The 20,461-nt window shown below is 60.2% G+C and overlaps 2 protein-coding genes across 2 annotated transcripts in view; both read right to left on the bottom strand.

Annotated features, from left to right (window-relative positions):
* Window positions 1-1,801: 1,801 nt before the first annotated feature.
* FOXL3 (forkhead box L3) lies at window positions 1,802-3,134 on the bottom strand. Its single transcript, XM_032872324.1, has 3 exons — window positions 3,028-3,134; window positions 2,484-2,652; window positions 1,802-2,194 (listed from the first exon to the last, which is right to left on the bottom strand). The coding sequence occupies exons 1-3, from the start codon at window positions 3,132-3,134 to the stop codon at window positions 1,802-1,804; spliced, it is 669 nt and encodes a 222-aa protein (XP_032728215.1).
* An 8,795-nt stretch (window positions 3,135-11,929) lies between these two features.
* The window catches only part of FAM20C (FAM20C golgi associated secretory pathway kinase), a 36,264-nt gene continuing 27,732 nt past the window's right edge, over window positions 11,930-20,461 (bottom strand). Inside the window, exons 6-10 of the mRNA XM_032872861.1 lie at window positions 18,897-19,077; window positions 18,182-18,291; window positions 17,954-18,035; window positions 13,485-13,544; window positions 11,930-12,915 (exon numbers count right to left, since the gene is read on the bottom strand). Coding sequence (XP_032728752.1) covers window positions 12,666-12,915; window positions 13,485-13,544; window positions 17,954-18,035; window positions 18,182-18,291; window positions 18,897-19,077 — 683 coding nt within the window. The 3' untranslated portion in view covers window positions 11,930-12,665. The remainder of the gene's footprint in view (window positions 12,916-13,484; window positions 13,545-17,953; window positions 18,036-18,181; window positions 18,292-18,896; window positions 19,078-20,461) is intronic.

Below are 20,461 nucleotides of genomic sequence, written 5' to 3' on the forward strand. Positions count from 1 at the left end.
CAGCTACGACACACACAGGCACAGACATGCACACAGACACTCGGAGTCTGCATGAGCCATGGCTTGGAGGGCATGTTAGCAGCCCAGCCCCAAAGCCACATGCCTGGGCCGTGGGCCTGGGTCCACCTGCATGCAGGTCCGCATCTGTAAAATGAGGATGAGAAGTAATGCAGTTCACCAGGGCTGGTGTTGCAGCCATGGAGACAGACCCTATCTGGGGCTCAGCTCCAGGCTTAGCAGTTGGTGAGGGCCCACCGGGGTCGGGCGCTTTCCCAGTAAAGGGTTCTGGTAGCTGGCATTTGCAAAGGAGAGATGTCATCTTTGTTGCAGACTGAGTCCTGCTTTCCAGAGGTCTGTTAGAGGCAGGGCTTGCCTCCCCCCATGAGGCCAACAGGTTGCCCCATTGGCAGGGCCTGGCCAGACCAAGAGAGCGCTGGCGGGCAGGCCGTGGGAACACCACCACCAGGATTCCTCTCTGGAATCGGGGATCAGGCGTTTCACCACATCGCTAAGTAACAGCCTTCTCCCCTCTTCTCAAAACGATTACATCAATCCGGGGAGCCTCTCCAGGGTGGCAGTTTAAGGAAAGGTCAGGTTGTCCGAATCAGAAGCGAGCCAGTCTAAGCGAGTCTCTTGGAAGGCTCTGTCTCTACCTCCTGCCCGCCTTCCTTTACCGGCCTGGGTTTTTCAGAGCCCGAGAAAGCACGACTGTGTAATTCCCAGTCGAGACAGTCAGCCTCCTTGGGTGTGTTTTTGTTGTTTATAAAATTAGCCAATCATTGTCACCTAGTGGATCAGATTAGGTGTAATCCATACTAATGTTCAAATTAAGTCATTGAAAACAATTAACGCCGCAAAAATGGGCTGGTGAAAAATGATAAGGTTGGTCAAATAGTTTCACTGTGCATAATGGTGTTTTTTAAAATGCCCGTCTTCGTGCAGTAATTAAATCATTTACATTTCAAATGGAGTGCACCCACCTCCAACGCTGGTGATTGCACACTCCCTAATTGCACACCTCTCCGGGTAGCGGGGAATCTATCAGCCGCTGCTACGGAATGTCTGCTTCCCCGGGGAAGCCAGCTGCCCCATTGGAAGCGTGTGCCTGGCTCAGAGGGACCCAGAAAAGTGTGCTTTGCCTCGTGTTGTCCCAAATTTGGACCTGTCCCTCCTCCCTCTCGCTCCTCCCTTCTTCCTGCCTTCTTTCCTCTATAAATAAGTACACAGGATTTCTCAAGCAATCGAATCAAATCGAATGGAATATTCTGCCACAGCACAAGATTCACTTACACTTTCGAGCCCATCATCTGTAACAGGGCCACAGTCAAAAACTTTGGGGCGACATCCGCGGGTTCAGCTGATACCCGACTTCTCTTTTAGCCCTTTTAGCTCGAGGGAGGATGCCCACCTGCTTCGCCAGCTGAATACTGACACCCTGGCTCCTTCCCGGGCATGGCTTTCTATGCAGCAAACTCTCAGATGATGGAGGGGTGAAACGCTGCCTTGGATCTAAGCGGACGTGGCCCTGAAGCCATGTTCCTAGTCCTCAGAGGAGGGTTATTCAGTGAATCTAGAGCAAATGCTTCGGTCAGGCAGGACCCCATGGGTCTTCTTGCAAAGGGGACTTGGAGCGATGAAGCCAGAAGACTGACCTCCCATCTCTGCAGCCCAGGGTGTTTTTCAGCCTGGAGCAGGAGGAGTCTGTGGAAGTTAGTAGGATGTGGCAAAACCTTGCTTCTTGGCTTGAGCGGGGGCTGAAATCCTCTGGAAGACCCCAGGCTGCCTGGGTGCCAGCCCTGCCTTATGCTGTCCAAAGGTGGAGGTTCATTTGCTGGGTCCCCGGCTGGGGGTTTCTGCCCTCCTGGGGGCCGCAGGGACATTTGAGCCCCGGAAAAGGGTCCGGTGAGGACAGGATGTAGTCAATGCTGAACTTGATGCCCCTGGGCTCCTCCTTCCCCAAGGCAGCGGGACTGGTGGGGGCCGGGGGCTGGCGGTGGGGGGCCGGCTCAGGCGGCCCCGGAGGCCCCTCCGCGGCCCCTGTATGCGCCTCCCCCGCCCCCTCGCGCTTGGGGCCACGGCGACGGCGTCTCCGTCTGTAGTTGCCGTTCTCGAAGAGGTCCAGCAGCGACTCGCAGCCACCCGCGAACGTCCAGTAGTTGCCCTTTCCCTTCTCGTGGCCCTCCGTTCGGGGCACCTGCGGGAGAGGGAGGGGCTCCACGAGGGTCTGGCCCCTGGTGCGTGCGGCCCACCCCTCTCCGCCTCTAGGCAAGCGCTGGAGAGGTCCCTGTCCTTGCGGTGCATGGCGTTGGTCATGGAGCAAATTGGAGGCACTCCGATTTGCTGAAAACGAACTTTCCAGCAGCTGTTGCTGCAAAACCTGCCCCTACCCCGAATCAGGGATGCCTTGGTCCCGGAGCCCTCAAGCCCGAGACACTCAGGGGCCTTTCCCGGGAGCAGGGCAGCGGGCTGGGGCCGGGGCTCACCTTGACAAAACAGCTGTTCAGGGACAGGTTGTGGCGGATGGAGTTCTGCCAGGCGCGCTGGTTGGCTCGGTAGTAGGGGAACTTGCGCATGATGAAGTCGTAGATACCGGACAGGGTGACCCTGCCCGAGGGGCTCTGCTGAATGGCCATGGCGATCAGCGCGATGTAGCTGCAAATAGGGGCGTATGGGGCCATGCGGGGCGGAGGAGGGGACGCCCCGGAGTCTGGAATCCCCTCCAGCCAGGGGCGGCTCTAGGAGCGCAGGGCTCCTCCGCCCCCAGGGCTCCGTGGTGTGTGGGAGGTGCAGACAGGAAGGGGCTGCTGGGGAGCGTGAACCCTGGAGGCCCCCGCCCGCTTCTGCTCCGACCCAGGAAGCTCATCTTCACACCTGGGACTTTGCTGAGGGAACGCGTCTCCTCCTCTGAATCCCCCCACCGCCCCAGCCCCCGCCCCCCGGAGAAGCAAGCCCTCCCTCCATCCCAGGCTGGCCCTTGAGGAGGAGGGTCGCTGGCGGGGAGGCTCTGACCACGCGCCCCGCGGTCACCTGTAGGCGGGCCGTGTGAGTCGCTTCTCCTCGTCGGAGCTGCCAGCTGGGTAGTCGTCCGCGTCGTAATTGAAGCAATTGTAGGGATACTGCGAGCTGTCAAACATCTTGGCGCGCCAGGCGCCTGCGGGGGCCACCGCTGCCGTTGCCGCCGCCTCCGCGCAGCCCGCCAGCCCGCCAGGTCGGTGCGAGGTCCTCCCTGGCGCCGGCCGGCAGCGTCTGCACTGCGGGCTGCTCCAAGCCCGAACTGGGAACCTGGGCTTCTGGGGTCCCCCGCCCGCGCCCACCCCATTCTCTCGCATCCAATCCCAGCGCGGGGGAGGCCCCAACCACTAGTAAAGCGGCTGAGGGGAGCCAAGCGGGGCTCTTGGTGACCCTCTGACCGCCGCGGACCGAGGGAGGAGGGAATGCCGCTCTGGGTGGTCCGACAGGCTGTCGGGGACGCCACCCCCGCCTCCCGCTCCCGCCCCCGCCCGGTGCGCGTCGCCGCGCTCCCTGCGCGGGGCCCCAGATTTCGAGGCAGAGCCTAGGGTATCCCTCCCACCCCCAGCCCCTGAGCCAGAGCTGGGGCTCCTCCTGGGCTCCCTGTCCTGGTGGATGTTTCCTCGGAGCTCGCGGGTCCTTGCGCCCTGGACGCGCAGGGAGACACTAGCTTCTCCCACGCCCTGGATCCCAGAGTAGACCCTAGGGTTGCCAGGCCACAGGCAGGGCCAGTACTATGGCCTCCTCCACCAGCAGGCTCAGCCCCACCTCCTGCCCGGAGTTGCAGGGTCCAGGCCTGAGAGTTTGGAAACACTGAGTGTGCTCCCAGGACAGAGAGCTCGGTGCCCCTCGCACTCAGGGGCTCCCTGAGTGAGCAGGCTCCTGAGCCCCTCATGGGATCTGGAGGAGGCACCCCTCTGTGCAGTGAGAGACAGTGCGACTGGGTCCCAGGGCCTTGGAGGAAATGCTGGACCCTTTCCCTCTGACCCCGATCTGGTCCAGTGCCAGAAAATTCTGCTTTCAAAGCACGACCTTTAGGTCAGAAATGAGCTCTGTTCCGTCCAGCCAGTTGGCCTCACCAGAGCTTGATGCTGCCCATTGCCGCTGGCGGAGAAGGGTGGGCAGGCCTGACTTGGTGCCTCCAGGTTCCCCCAGCACCACCTGGGAGGCCAGTTTCTGCTGACAATCCGAAGCCTACTGGGCTCAAAGACATTCAGAAGCTCCGTGTTGTCCCCTCTGTCAGATGCCAAAATCAGACGAGCTGGGCTGTGGGAACATAACACGGTGCAGCCCCCATGGAAAACATTATGGCGGCTTCTTTAAAAACTAAACAGGTGGCCAGAGTGTTGAGCAGAAGCTGCCCCCTGGGCCATTTATCCCAGAGAAGCGGAGAAGTGAAGTCACCAGATACCCGCACACACGTGTACATAGCCGCCTTTCTGCTTGCATCCCCAAACCGGATCTTGCCCAGACGCCCTTCCCCAGGGAAATGGCAGAGCAAGCTTCGGTCCCCTCCACGTGGAGGGATACCTCAGCGACGCAAATCTACCACCCACCAATACTCTGGAAGCCTGGATGGAACTCCCACTGAGGGCAAAAGCCAGCCTCAAAGGGTTACCTACTACATGCTGCCATTTATGGACCTTCTCAAAAAGACAGAATGGTAAAATGCAGAATAGAGGAGTAGTTTCCAGGGTGAGGAGGAGGTCCGGGCAGGAGGGATGATTGCAGTGGTAATAGGGCAACACGAGGGGCCCTTGTGGCCTTGCCACGCTCTGCGTGTGCTGCGTCAGGGTCAAGGTCTTGGTCGTGGGATCGTGCGTTGGAGTGTTGCAAGATGTCCCCAAGGGGGGACTGGGTAAAGCGTCCCTGGGATCTCTTTTTCATTTCTCACAACTGCATGGAATCTATGATTATCTCAAAATGAAAAGGTTAATTAGATGACCCTGCAGCTTGGAGACCCCAGATGCCAGGCTTCGAGAATGAGATTGGAGACAGGCCGTCTGTGCCGAAGAGGGAATCCCATCCCCTCAGCTCTACGGGGGCTTTCTCTGCCAGCTCCTGTTCATGTCCTCCTCTTTCCCTCCACATCTTTCTGTCCAGCTCCAGCTGCCTTCTCGGAGAGTCTGGGTTCTGAAGCTTGGCCTCCCCAGGAGCTGCATGGTCAGGCAGAAGTAGTGGGAGCAGGTAGGATGTGTTGGAGCCCTGTCCCGGCCAGTGAGGTCAGCTGGCATCAGGGGACCCTGTGCACCGGGCTACAAGAAGGACCTTGAAGCCTCTGTCACACAGATGATGGACAAGCAGGAAACCACATGGCGGCTTCACTCCAACTTTCCACCCCTTGGTGAATGGCTCCAGTGGCCACGCAACCCTGAACCTCACGAGGAGGGACCCCTGAGCTAGAGTAGCCCAGAGATGCACCTCTCAGGGGAGCTATCACCTTCAGGCCTGGGTCACGCCTGGCCCATTCAGCACCTTACACATCATGTGAGCTGGCCCAGCCCCTGAAAATGGTCCCTTCCCTTGGAAAGGCCACATACGTATGGCCCATGGAGAAGCAGATGACAATAATCCCGAGCCCTGCGCCCCACTGGTGGTGATGATCAGAGCCCAAGACCACTTCCAATGAAGAGCTCTCCTTACAGAAAACTGTGCCCTCCCCCAGGTGTCACTTCTGGGGGCCAATGGAAAACCCTGAATGTCATAACAGCATGATAAGGAGGTGACCTTCCCTCTCAGCTGCAGCTGGGCTCCTTTGCTGGGGTGGGCATTTGGTCCCAAACCCTGTGATGCACTTTGTGACGCCCCTGGTGGAATCCTGCTTCTGTGTAAAGCCAGTAGACACATTCAACAGGATGTCTGGTTCTGCTGGAGTCTGTGTTTGTGGGTGCAAGCTGATCACCTTCAGAGCCGCTGGGTCTGAGACCTTGTCGGGGCGCCGGGTCCCTAGTCTGGTTCTGGCTGATCCCTGGGAGCTTCCTCTGGACCCGGAACCCAGCGTGAGGCACCTGCCAGCTGCTTTGAAACCCACCAAGAGGACAAGCAGCCTGTCCGAGCTGACAAGAGCTGCCTGTGGCCTGTGTGGCACATGGCCAAGGAGGAGGAGATGCTGAAGCCAGGCACAGATGGGCAGGAGAGGGCACAGCCCCCCGGAGAGGTCAGCAGGGGCCTTGGTGTCCTGGCAGGGATTGGGGGAGGGGTGGCTGCAGGGGACAGTCTGGTTGGGCCACCTGGGCAGGGGAGTGCAGGCCGGGTCCCTCACCCCCTCTGAGGTTTCGGTTGATCCCGTCCTGGACTCTCCCAGTGAGGTCGCAGGGGGTGGGCGGGCGAGTGTGTAAAGCATGAAAGGACGGGACCTATACACGGTTCCCTCGGTTCAGTAGGAAGTACCGGTTGGTCGGTTCAGAAACAAGCCTAACGAATTTTAGTTTCTTAGACTTCTGGAACATTTATCTGATTTAATTTAAAATGAAATTATTAATATGGGGCCTGGCAAGTGAGAAGGAAGGCTTCTCTGATTTTTAGCCAGAAACGTCCTTGAAATACTACTCAACACAGTGGTGTCAGTGGCACACATAGTCAGCAAGGTTCTGAGATGTTTTTACGTACACTGACTGGTTCACCTCTCGGGACGGTCCCTCGAGTTGGACACGCCTGGTGATTGCATTGCACTGGGTCTCGCCTGTGTGACACCCCCTGTGTGTGGCAGGGAGAGGATTCGAACTCAGACCCTCCAGGAAGGTGATGGAGACTCCAGGTGTCTGAATGTGTGGCCGGGAGGCTGGGCAGAGATGTGGCACAGGCACATGCAGGAGATCCCCGGGCTGCCAGCCCTCGGGAAGGGTCTCCCCGCCAGCCTGTCGGTGGTTCTCACCTGCCCACCCAAACTGGCCATGCAGTGCCACTCACAGATATCAAAAGGGCAGCGGTGACTTATACCGGTTGGGATGCTTTTCTAAATGGCAAGAAGAAAATTCTGGTCTTGATAAACACTTAATCTGTTTTTATGTTTGGAGCAGCAGGAAAGAGGATGGGGAGAGGAAGGGGACACGGGGCCCTTCAGACACTCTCTGTTACGCCAAGTCACGGCGTGCTCGGACCCTGCTGTGTTGTTTAATTAAAGGCTGTGTCTGTTACAGAAAGTGTATGAAACAGAGAAAGGTATGAAAATAGAAACCACCGGTAATTCAGTCGTTCAGAAGCAGCCTCCGTCCACACGCTGAATATTCACTTTCGATTTCTGAAAGTAGGAACTGTTTGCAAAATGGCTAACATAGAACATTCTTCAAGAATTTGATTTTTAGGGGCGCCTGGGTGGCTCAGTGGGTTAAAGCCTCTGCTTCGGCTCAGGTCATGATCTCAGGGTCCTTGAGCCCCGCATCAGGCTCTCTGCTCCGCAGGGAGCCTGCTTCCTCCTCTCTCTCTGCCTGCCTCTCTGCCTATTTGTGATCTCAGTCTGTCAAATAAATAAATAAAATTTAAAAGAAAAGAATTTGATTTTTAGCCTTACAGGATATTGAACATATCAGAACTCTTTTAGAAGTCATCTTTTTAAATGTAAATACTTTCAGGAAACTCCTTATGTGGATAATCATTTGCTAATTTGGGCATATAGATTTATTAATGCCCAGTTTCCTTAAAAATCAGACCAGAACCCTAAAGAGCAGAGGCCTCCAAGGCTTGCTTGTGCTGGGCTGGCATTGGCGGAGCGCGCCACGTTCCAGACCTTGTAAGAAGTTCTCCAGCTGGGCAAGTGTGCAGCAGCTCCCACAGAGGAAAGGTCCTAGTCTTTTCCCACAGTGATTTGGCTGGAGCTCCCTTTGGAGCTAGGAGGGGGAATTTGGTTCTTTTGCTCCCAAACTTTCCATGAGTGACGCATGGGGAGAATAAAGAAGAAATATAAAAATCACATCCTTGTCACTTTTCCAAAACAACACCATAGGCATTAGAATAAGCTTCTGATGGCTGTGGCTGAGTGTGCGCTCTTGGCAGCCAAGGTAAATGGAGGCAATTAGTATCTTGGGATTTCTTCTTGGCAAGCAATCATAGCTCTTTTAAAATCAGAAGCAAAACAGGGCACTCACAAATATTTAAACATGCCTTTCCAGAACCCTATACTTTGGTGTGATGAATGGCCAACGAAAGAACAAAGCTAATTAGGTAAATCCTGCCCCCGGATGGGGTGGGGAGACTGCCCCCTTAGATTCTGTCCCTGCCTCACACTCACTCCTACCCACGGAGATCCCGTGGATCAAGCCACACAACTGAGGTTCACAAGGGCTTGGGACCCTCTATAGCGGGGCCAAGGTCCTAGTAAGAGGAAGGCCTGTCTCTCGAGGGGAGGCAGGCCCCGGGCAGCAGGCATATAGCACACTGTGCAGTCTGTCTGCACAAACAACATAGGAGAGCAAACCATCCTGTGTTTCCTCATTGCAAGGACCTGAGCCGTAGCTCAGTAGAAACAGGAATAGCTAGGATATAGAAATGGAGTCAGGGTGATCTTCTGCTCCTAGCAAGTGAGCTTTGAGCAATTGTGAATGGATGGAGATGTTCTTGAAGTTCATTCAAAAGTCTTGACAGGTGCATTTTGTTCTGCATGCCGCGTAGCAAGCCACTGCAAACTTAGTGGCTTAAGGGTAAGAGCAGACATTTACCGTCTGGACTGGCTTTCTGAGAGTTGAATTTGGGGGTGGTCCTTGGGCCCTGCGGTGTGGCTCTTGCTTTTCTGGGGCTCTCCTCTAGGTGGTGCAAGTGGACCAGTCTTGGGCAGTGTTTCTGGTGCCCAGCCCCACCCTAGGGGTGGGGTGGGGTGGGGTGGGGGCCTTTCCTGGCTGATGGTGGCCGCAGGACATATCTGGCTGCAGCAGTCAGCCTGGTGAAGAGAAGTTGCCTCTTAAAGCCCTGCGACCCACAGGGATGGCCACACCAGGGGCCTTGGGTGGGCACAGCAGCCTAGCCTGATCTGGGCCGAGGCCCCTGGTGTGGACCCCACCAGACCCCACCTGGCATCTGACCCCTTTCACAGCTTCACCCCATTTGACCCTTTAAAACCAGCAGGCCAGGAGCTGTCCTTACCCTGTGAGATAGAGTGGACGCTGTTCCCACTTCCCAGGTGGGCAGGTCCCAGCCAGCTCTGAACCCTTCCTTCCAAATGCCGAGAAGAGTAAGAAAGTTCCCTCCGTGCATATGGGCAGCTCCTGCCACGTGGGGAGGCTTTGGGATTCTGCTCTTTTGTCTTTCTTCACTCACCACACCCCACACCCAGGCAGAGGTTGCTTGCGACCTCCTTTGCTCGCCTCTTCTGTTAAGGTCCCTCTGGGTGGCGTGCGGGGAGGAGCGGAATTTTCCTCGGAAACTGGTCAGGATTTGGGATGGATGTGTGGGGGTGGCTCTGTGATCTGGGTGACAGTGGAAGCCGCTGGGGTGAGGCTTTGTGGCTGGACTGCCTGGGAGCCTGCCGAAGGCTCTGCCCGGGCGCTTGGCCTCTGAGGCTCTGGCCTCCTCCGTGTGTGCATTCAGGTTCCTCCCAGCTGGCCCGGGGAGACAGAGGGTGCACCTGGGAGGGCCTGCGTTTCGTGAGGCGCCTTTGTCATCCTTCTCTTGAGCCATGGGGGTGTCCTTTGTCCTTCATGCATCTCAGACTTCTGGGGAGGGGCTGGGAAATGAGGGGGTGCCCACCCACCTGCATTGCCCCGCTGCACCCATGTTGCCCCCCGTGGCCTCGGGCAGGGTGCTGCCTGCCCCTCTCCCTGCCCCTCGAGTCTCCAGAAGGAGTTCCCAGGCCGACTGAGGGGGGTTTTGTTTGAGTTCTTGCCCGCACTTTCCCCTAGCCACCTCTGGTGAGATGCTGTCTGGTCTGAGGGCTGGACGGGTGGGTAAGGGTCCCGGGAAAGCTGACTTGCACCAAGAGGAGTTGAATGGGAAGCCCTCTTTTCTCCTGCTTGCTTGGGACCCCCTCCCTCTGCTCTGGCCTCTCGGCACCCCACGAGCTTTCACTGGAGCCCCGGTGGGAAGGCTGGTCTGGGTGTTGGGTCTGAGTTCTCTCCCACAGCTGTGGGTGCGCCGGGGAATGGTTTGGTTTGATTTGACTCCAGGTCCCAGAGACAGGTTCCGACGTGAATCTGGGTGACCACTGTGTGCTTGCTTATGACGCTTTTCCTGGCCAGCCCCATCACTGGCTTCCCCCTGCTTTCCTCCTCCTACCTTTGCTCAGGCAGCTCCAAAAGACCTGGGAGTCCTGTGCTGGGACCCGAGGGAAAAGCCCAGATGTGGATGGCCCACTGAGCCCCGGGCGCTGCTTCGGAGCTCCCGCGCGGGGCCGCGGACACACGGGCGTCTCTTCTCTCACTGTCCGCAGGCCGGACTCTGAAGACCAGGGGCCGGGCTGGCTCCTGGTGATGTCTCCTGCTTGTCCCCACGTGGCCCGCCCCGTGTGGCCTGCCCCTGCATGTGACGGGGGCGATCTGCAGGGGCGCTTCCTCCTCCTGCAAGGACGTCAGTCCTGGGGGATTGCCCCACGGTCAACTTGAATTGCCTCCTTGAAGGTCCGTCTGTGAATGCTGGCACAGTGGAGGTCGGGCCTCCACTCAGGAACCCGGGAGACCTGTCTTTGCATGTGGCCCTGCCCCCGGGTTTCCATCTCCTCTGTCCCTTCGCCATCCCTGTTATTTGAAGCCGCACATGGGAGTTGGCCGTGTGTCCCCCTCACCACCCTGCAAACCTCCAGGGTCTGTCGAGGTCACCAGAGGGCCCTCCAGCCTGCCTCCAGCAGCCGCCCAGTGAGCACTGTTGGACCCGTGGCACATGGACCGGGGGTCTGGGGGGTGAGGACAGCCGCCCTGGCCTCAGAGTCCCTCTGTTCTCTTGGGGCGGCCTGGGAGGAGGCTGGGGTTACGCTGTCCTGGGGCAGAACTGGCTGCTTCTGATCGTGGGACCTCGTCAAGCCCTCCTCCAGGCACTTACCTACTCCCCGTGCAGCAGGGACGGGGCCCAGCAGGAGGCTGGGTGGGGGGGGGGGTATAGGTACCGCAGGTACAGCCACAGGCAGGAAGGGGCAGGGACGCCTGAGCCAGTGGTGTCACCAGGGGAGTGCTGGATGGGAAGCCAGTACCAGGTAGGTTACTGATGGGGGGCTGCATTTGGGGTTCACTTTATCATCCCCCCATTAACTTCCTTTGTAGTCTGAGGTCCCTTTGTGGTTCTGCTGTGGGCCGTACCCCCTCCACCTGGCAGCCAATGGCTTGGCCATTCTGGAAACCTAAACTGACTTTTGTGCTGCATGTCAGCCCCTCCCTGAGCCTCCATGTCCCCACCTGTGAAATGAGGAAAAGATCAACCTTGCTGTTTTGCCTTAGAGACCAGGAATAATTTGTGGTGGCAGCTTTGCATGGGGCCGGGTGCACAGAAACCAGTGGTCCTGGGGCACCAGAGGAGCTGGGAGCCCCAGAGGTGGCCAGGGCTCTGACACCCAGGACTCTCTGCTCCCTGGGACTCTCTGGGGTTTATGTCAGTGCTCAGTGGTGTCCTCCCCTTGGAACCCCTGGGGCTAGCCTGTCACAGTGCCCTGTGCCTACACTGAGCCCCTGCAGGCAACAATCTCGGGGAGCCCCCAGGCAGGGCTCCCAGGAGGATTCAGGCCCTGCAGCCTACAGGGCCAGACTTCTGGCTCCACTGGGCACTCCTGGGCTGTGTAGACATGCTGCTGCTGTCTGGAACTGGCCCATGTCTTCAGGGACCCCCTGCCCAGCTTGGTCAGCCACACCAGGAGTGGGACAGGGGCTTCCCCCACCTCCTGCCTCCCAGCCACAGCCCCTTGGACCTTGGAAGCTGAGCCTGGCTCTGCCCTCTTCCAGGCCTGACCTGTGTGGAGGGAGGCTGGGTGGCCGCTGAGCTCAGGGCGTGAGGGGCCCAGACCCCAGCATACATTTGCTCTATTTTTATTGCACTTTTACCACATTGCAAACTATTCCACAAAAATGTTGCAAAATTCAGCCCGTTGCCGAGGCCCTTGAAGGAGCCCGTGTGATGTCTTTGCACCAATGATCAAAGCGAAGTCAGGAGACGAGCAGCACCCTGGGCCACCGAGGGAGGTCCCAGGCACTGCCAGGTGGCTCTGAGAAACGGAAGACGTGGTCACTGACGTCACTCTGAAACTGGGAGTCTGCCCGCCGACCGGCCTATGGAGCCATCGGGAGCCCCGCCGTGCACTGGGCCGAGACCGTGAGCCGTCTGGCCGCGGGCCTCCCAGGAGGGAGGACAGGTGGGAGTCTGTTTCAAGTTAGGCCCAGAGTGGGAGCACACCTGGTAGGAGAGGCCGGCCCCAGGGGGTGCGGCCCCCACGTGTGCATTTGGTGGTGGTCTGGGGTCTGCAAGGTGTCGCTCTATTTATATACATAGACACCAAGTATAAATATAAAACAGTCAGTAAAGGCTTCCTTCCCATACAGAAGGGTGGGTGGCCCCCGCCGCCAGGCCGCCTTGTCCATGAGCACAGAGCGCCCCCTCCCCAGCCTTCTCCGGTCTCAAAGCGGACACGGTGAGTCCCGTCGGGCCTGCGGTGCCTGACCCCAGGAGCGATCCATCTGTTCCCGCAGTCACCAAATCACAGCGTGGACACGCGTGTCCCTCCTCCACGGCAGGCCGGCGGCTCTCGGTCACTACCTGCCGGGGGGCACTCTGTGCTCGGCATCCAGGTCATCCTCCAGCACGCTGTGCGGCCCGTCCTTCTCCACGCAGTCCCCAATGGCCCGCAGCACGATGCGCAGCCGCCGGTCCAGCGCCTCCAGGTGCGGCCGGTACAGGACGGGGGCCACGCGGTCCTTGCGCAGGGACTCCGCCATCAGCAGGCTCAGCCGGTACTCCTCCTTGGCCAGGAGCTGCAGCCGAAGGTAGGTGGACTTCCTGACCCTGCCGGGGAGAGACAGGTCAGGCCCCAGCCTCTGGGGCCTGGGCACAGGGGACACCGGCGCCAAGCCAGGGGCAGTCCCAGGTGGGTCCCTGCCTGATCCAGCTACTGCCTCCCGGAGGCGCTGCAGTAAGGGTCCTGCCTGGCAGAGCAGGTGGCCATGGGAGGCCTGGCAGTGCCTGCAGGGACCTGACACTCCAGGCAGACGCAGGGCGGGGAGGATGACCCATGCATCCGGGAGACTGAGCCCAGCTCAGCCCCACACACCTTCCCCGGGCAGGGAGCTTCTAGTTCTGCCCCATGGCCTGGTTCCCCACCCATAAGGGAGAGGTGGTGGGGGGAGCCCCACAGAGGGTGGCAGCGAGGGGCACGGAGTGCTGGGGGGGCAGGATGCCAGTCTGAGCCCCAGTGTCTTCATCTGTGACGGGGGCCATCACGGCTGGCCTGAGACGTGCGCCGGGAAGGTGCTGGGCCGCACGCTGCTGGGCCATGGGAGTGGGGCTGGGGGCCTCTGTCCAATCTGTGGCTGGGCTGGGGGCTCCCCGGGGGGGCACAGAGTGGGACGCCATACCTGCAGCACTGCTGTAAAGGCACCAGAATGGACAGCTCATCATGGGAATACTTCCCAAACCTGTCGAGGAAGCACAGAATTGTTGGGGACATGACATGCAGGATACCTGTGTGCAGAGCCTGCAACAGGGCACTCCATGGGGGACCCCAGCCCTGCAGTGGGCAGTGCCCTGTGTGCCCTACTGGAGAACCACGGCCATGGAGATGGGGCATTGTATCCCCAAGACACTGCTGTCCCCCAAGTCCCGGCTTTGTGTCCACAGTGCCCCAGCTAACTGTCCCCATTACCCAGGACTGTGCCCCAGAATCCCCAGCTGTCCCCAGCCCCCTGGCTGAGTGTCCCCAGCACCCCCAGGTGAGTGTCCCAGCACAACCGGCTGAGTGACCCCAGCACTGCCAGTTGAGTGTACCCAGCATCCCAGCACTGTGTCCCCAGCGCCCCTGGCTGTCTCCAACATCCCAGCACTGTGTCCCCAGCAACCTCGGCTGTGTCCCCCACACCCCCAGTTGATTGTCCCCATCACCCCAGCACTATGCACCCAGCACCCCCTGCTGACTATCCCTAGCATCCCTGCTGAGTGTCCCCAACATCCCTGCTGAGTGCCTATCACCAGCACCCCAGCACTGTGTCCCTAGCACCCCCAGCTGACTTTCCCCATCACCCTGGCTTAGTGTCCCAGCACCCTCGGTTGACTGTCCCCCACCCCGGCACTGTAACTAGCACCCCTGGCTGAGTGTCCCCAGAACCCGCTGGCTATCACCAGCACTGTGTTCCCAGCTCCCACAGCTGACTGTCCCAAACACCCCCCGCACTATATCCCCAGCACCCCGGCTAAGTGTCCCAATACCCCTGGCACGGTGCCCCAGCGCCCCCGACACTGTGCCCCACCACCCCTGGCTTAGTGCCCCCAATATCCCAGCACTGTGTCCCCAGCGCCCCCAGCTGGCAGACCTCAGCACCCCTGGCTGACTCTCCCCAGTGGCCGCGACTGTCTCCACCACTCCGGCACTGTGTCCCACACTCCTGGCTGACTGTCCCTACTATCCCTGGCTGAGTGTCCCCAGCATCCCTGGCTGACCTTCCCCAGTGACCCTGGCTGTGTGTCCCTAGGATCCCAGCACTGCGTCCCCGGCACCCCCGGCTATCTCTACCACCCCAACCATGTCCCCAGCACCCACAGCTGAGTGTCCTGCATCCCCGGCTGACTGCATCACCCCAGCACCGTGTCCTCAGTGCCCCTGCCCGACTGTCCCCAGAGCCCTGGGCTGAGTGGCCCCAGCACCCCAGAACTATATGCCCAGCACCCTTGGCTGACTGACCCCAGCACTTTGACCCCAGTGTCCCCAGCTGACTGTCCCCAGAGCCCAGCACTAGACCCCAGCACCCCCAGCTGAGTGTCCCCAGCATCACTGGCTGTCCCCAGCGCCCCCAGCTGAGTATTCCCAGGATCCCAGCACTGTATCCCCAGCGCCCCCGGCTATCTCCACCACCCTGGCACTGTGTCCCGTGTCCCATGCACCCCTGGCTGTCTGCATCACCCCAGCACCATGTCCTCAGTGCCCCTGGCTGAGTGGCCCCAGCACCCCCAGCTGACTGTTCCTAGCACCCCTGGCTGAGTGTCCCCAGTACCCCAGAACTATGCCTAGCATCCTGGGCTGACTGTCCCCAGCCCACCAGCACTTTGACCCCAGTGCCTCCAGCTGACTGTCCCCAGCACCAAGTACTAGGTCCCCAGTGTCCTCAGCTGACCGTCACCAACACTGTGTTCCCAGCGCCCACAGCTGACTCTCCCCAGCAGCCCTGGCACCGTGCCCCAGCATCCCCTGCTAAGTGTCCCCAGCATCCCTGGCTGAGTGTCCCCCACACCTCCAGCTGACTCCCCAGCACTGCGTCCCCAGTGCCCCTGGCTGACTGTCCCAAGTACCCCCTTGTGGAGTGTCCCTAGCACTGTGTCCCCAGCACCCCTGGCTGACTCCAGTACCCCAGCACTGTACCCCAGCACTCCTGAGTGTCCCCAGCATGCTGGCACTTTTTCCCCAGCATCCTGGCACTGTGCCCCATATCCCCTGGCTGAGTGTGCCCATCACCCTCAGCTCACTGTCCCTAGCACCGCCAGCTGTCACCAACACCCCCGGCTGAGTGTCCCAGCATCCCAGCACTGTGTCCCTGGTGCCATGGCTAAGTGTCCCAGTACCCCCGGCACTATAACCTAGCACCCCGGCTGAGTGTCCCCAGCACACTCCCCTGTCACCAGCACTGTGTTCCCAGCACCCCTGGCTGAGTGTCCCCACACCCCCCAGTGGAGTGTCCCTAGCACTATGACCCCAGCACCCCAGCTGGGTGTCCCTAGGACACCTGGTTGACTGTCCCCCGCACCCCCAGGTTAGGGTCCCAACACACCCAGCACTGTGTCCCTAGTACCCCCAGCTGAGTGACCCCAACACCCTGGCACTGTAACCTAGCACCTCTGGCTAAGTGTCCCTCACATCCCACTGTGTCCCCACTGCCCCAGGCTGACTATCCCCAGCACTGTGGCTAAGTGTCCCAACACCCCCAGTACTGTGCCCAGCACCCCCCGCTGAGTATCCCCAGCACCCTGGCCCTGTAACCTAGCACTTCTGGCTGAGTGTCCCCAGCACCTTCACCAGACTGTCACCAGCACTGTGTTCCCAGAACCCACAGATGACTGTCCCCATCACCCTGTCACTGTCTCTCCAGCACCCCTGGCTGAGTGTCCCCAACACCCTAGCGCTATGTCCTCAGTGCCCCTGGCTGACTGTCCCTAGCACCCAGCCCTGTGTCTCCAGCACCCCAGCTGAGTCCCCAGCATCCCAGCACTGTGTCCCCAGTGCCACTGGCTGTGCTCAGCACCCAGCACTGTGTCCTAGGGTGCCCGGCTGACTATCCCCAGTACCCCTGGCACTGTACCCCAGCACCCATGGCTTATTGTCCCCAGCACCCCGGCACTGTGTCCCTAGCACCCCCAGCTGACTCCCCCTAGCACACCTGGCTGAGTGTCCCCAATATCCCAACACTGTCCCCAGCACCACCAGCTGAGTGTCCTCAGCAACCTGGCACTGTGCCCCAGCACCCCTGGCTGTCACCAGTACGGTGTTCCCAGCTCCTATAGCTGACTGTCTCCACCCCTGGGTGAGTGCCCCCAGTATGCCCAGTGGAGTGTCCCCAGCACTGTGTTCCCGGTGCCCCTGGCACTGTGCCCCAGAACTTTGGATTGACTGTCCCCAGACCCCCGGCTGAGTGGCCCCAGCACTCCTACTGAGTGTCCCTAGTACCCAAGAAATATATCCCCAGTGCCCCCTGCTATCACTAGCAATGTGTTCCCAGCTCCCACAACTGACTGTCCCTAGCACTGTCCCCCCCGCACCCCTGGTTGACTGTCCCCATCACCCCAGCACTATGTCCCCAGCACCCCGGCACTGTGCCCCAGGATCCCTGGCTGAGTGTCTCCTGCACCCCCAGCTGACTGTCCCCAGCACCCCAGCACTGTATCCCCAATGCCCCTGATTGTCCCAAGCACCTCTGGCTTAGTGTCCCCAACATCCCAGCACTGTGTCCACAGTGCCCCTGGCTGACTGTCCTCATCACCCCAGCACTGTGTTCCAGCATCCCCAGCTGAGCGTCCCAACACCCCAGAACTGTGCCCCAGTACCCCTGGCTGACTATCCCCAGCACTGTCTCTCCAGCACTCCTGGCTGGCTCTCCCTAGCACACCAACACTAGGTCCCCAGCACCCCCGGCTGAGTGTCGCCAGCACTCCGGCACTGTGTCCCTAGCACCTGGGCTGTGTGGTCTTGTCTTTGCTGTGCCCAGCACCAGACGCAGGCCCTGGGATGAGGCATGTCCCTGAAAGTACCCTAGTGTTCTGGCCGCTGTACTGGGGTCTGAGGCAGGCTAAATGGAGAAGATGCCCCCAGGGTCCGGCCACGGTACTGTCCTTGGCAGTTGGGTGTCCGCAGCCCCCACACCCAACTGTCCAGGTGCCCGGTGCCAACTTGTCCTAGCACCAGCACTAGTAACCATTTGGGAAAGGTAGGTCCCTTTACGCACATCCACCCAGCAGACGGCTCTCCTCTGTGGCCCAGGACAGCCCAGGGCCCAGCCTGTAGTGGCCACAGGCCCTCTTTGTGGGGTAGGGAGGGCCACACGTCCCAGCTAGCCAATCCCATGTGACTATGTGAGGGGCAAAGTGCACCTCACGGCCTTTCTGGGCAAGCAGCCTCTCTGGGCCTCAGTTTCTCCTGGGCAACACGAGAACATCGCAGGACCCAGCACACAGGGGCGACCCTGGGGACCAGGAGGAGTAACACTACCGATGCTTCCTGCCGATAGGAGCTGGAGGCCCAGGGTCAGCACCCTGCATCACACACACAGCATCTGTGGGGGACGGCCACCATCCCCCACTCAGAGCCTGGTCCTCCTGGGTCTGGAGGAATAAGAACACGGCTTACCCTCTTCCGTTGTCCAAGTGGATAATAAACGTCTCATTCCCAAACTTCTCAAAAGTCTCATAGTGATGGCGGTCCATGTTTCCTGTGGAGAGAAGCAAGCTGAAAACTCAGGGGCTGACTCCCCACCTTAGCCTGGAGCCCAAGGGACAGAGCAAAGCAGGGGCTTGGCCGCTGCTGGGTCACACGCAGGGTGGGCACTCCCGGTGCAAGCCCGGGCTGCCGACTTACCCATGAGGAAGTCAAAAATGGTCATGTCCATGATGTCCAGGACGCGGTGGCTGCTATCATAGGGTGGCGTCTGCTTCACCTCCTCACAGTAGTCGGGATCCACTTCCCACCTGCAGGGGACCCCGTGTGAGGTCAGTTTCCTCCTCTGGGTGGACAGGGAGGCCCCGACCAGCTCAGCACAGCGGGATTATTGCAGTGAGGTGGAGGGTGGAGAGAGGCGTCACCACAGGGCAGGGCTGCCAGCTGAGGCCGCATTAACAGGAGCAGGGGGTTGGGAGGTGATCAAGCCATGTCTGGAGGCTGCCGTTCACCCCAGATGCCAGGGTTCTGGAGGGTTAGGACCTGGACACCACACCCCAGAGACCCCTTCACAGCCATCTCTTCAGGGACAAGAAGGGCATGGAGCGAATGCAGAGTTCCAGTCCTGAGAGGCTGTGTTTCCAGCCTGCACTGGGCTGGCCAGCACCACATGGGGGACGCGTCTTGTTCCCAGAATTAGGCTGCCCTTCCTGCCATCTACGCATGAGGGGTGGTGTCGCCTACACTGGGGGCAGGCAGAGCTGTGCGTGCCCCCCTTTCCTGACACTCCCTCCAGCCTGAGGCCGGCAACAGGCCTGAGGCCCATCTGAGCACAGTGGGCAGAAGCCTCTGAGACCCCCCCACGATGCCAGCAGAAGGATGGGGCCCCACATGGCAGGGCCTGCCCGACACTCACTCTGCCTTCTTCCGCTTGTGGTACGAGCGCCTCCAGGGGTTCCGCCACGTCTTCCTCTTGGCTAGGGACAGGTCAGGCAGAAAGGCCGCCAGTGAGCCCTCAATCTGGTCCGGCTTCCCACACAGGGCGTGCTCTGTGGAGCAGTAGTAGGAGCACTCCCCGTAGAAGCAGATGTTGTTGGCTGGGGACACACAGGCACACAGGTGAGGGGGGCAATGCCCTATTGCCAGCCCCATCCACAGTCTCTCCCATGAGGCATGTCCACGCTGTCTGTCCTACAACCCCCTGTCCACACCATCTGTCCCATGGGCCATGTCCACACCATCTGTCCCACGGGCCCCCGTCCACAGCGTCTATCCAACAGGCCAGGCCCCTGTCCACACCGTCTGCCTGATGGGCCCCCATTCACACCATCCATCCGACAGGCTGGGCCCCAGTCCACACAGTCTGTCCCACAGGTCCGCGTCCACACAGTCCATCCTGGGTTGAACCCCCATCCACACTGTCCATCCTGGGCTAGACCGCCGTCCACACCATCTGTCCCACAGGCCCGTTTGCCCAACGGGCCACGTCCACACCATCTGTCCCACAGGCATCCGTCCCACAGGCCCTTGTCCACACTGTCCGTCCTACGGGCTATGTCCACACCGTCCGTTCCACGGGCCCCCCACACCATCCATCCTGGGCTGGGCCCCTGTCCACACCGTTGGTCCTATAGGTCCCTGTCCGCACCATCAATCCTGGGCCATACACCTGTCCACACTGTCCATCCCATGGTCCCCCTCCATACCATTTGTCCCATGGGCCCCTGTCTACACAGTCCATTCGGGGCCGAACTCCCATCCGTACCATCCATCCTAGGCTAGACCTCCCTCCATACCGTCTGTCCCACAGGTCCAGTCCACACCATCTGTCCCATGGGCCACATCCACATTGTCCGTCCTATGGGCCCCCATCCACACCGTCCGTCCCATGGGCCATGTCCACTCCATCTGTCGCACAGCCATCCGTCCCATGGGCATCCGTCCCACAGGCCCCCGTCCACACATCCACCCCATGGGCCACGTCCAACCATCCGCCCCACAGGCTCCCCTCCACACCACCCATCTGGGCCAGACCCCCCTCCACACCATCGGTCCCACAGGCCCCCGTCCACACCATCTGCCCAATGGGCCCCTGTCCACACTGTCTGCCTGACAGGCTGGGCCCGTCCACTGTCTGCCTGACAGGCTGGGCCCCCATCCACACTGTTTGCCCCACAGGCCCCATTCACACCATCTGTGCAACGGGCTGCCGTCCACACCGTCCATGTGATGGGCCCCCATCCACACTGTCCATCTGATGGGCCCCGGTCTACACTGTCTGTCCAACGGGCCTCTATCCACACCATCCATGCTGGGTTGGGCCCCCATCCACACTGTCCACCCAATGGGCTGGGCCCCCACCCACACCGTTGCCCAATGGGGTGGGCTCCTGTCTACACCATCTGTCCAACGGGCTGGGCCCCATTCACACGATCCACCTGATGGGCCCCTGTCCACACCATCCATTTGATAGGCTGGGCC

The sequence above is a fragment of the Lontra canadensis genome, unplaced genomic scaffold (assembly GCF_010015895.1).
Source record: "Lontra canadensis isolate GAN:19392208 unplaced genomic scaffold, GSC_riverotter_1.0 scaffold45, whole genome shotgun sequence".
Classification (NCBI taxonomy): domain Eukaryota; kingdom Metazoa; phylum Chordata; class Mammalia; order Carnivora; family Mustelidae; genus Lontra; species Lontra canadensis.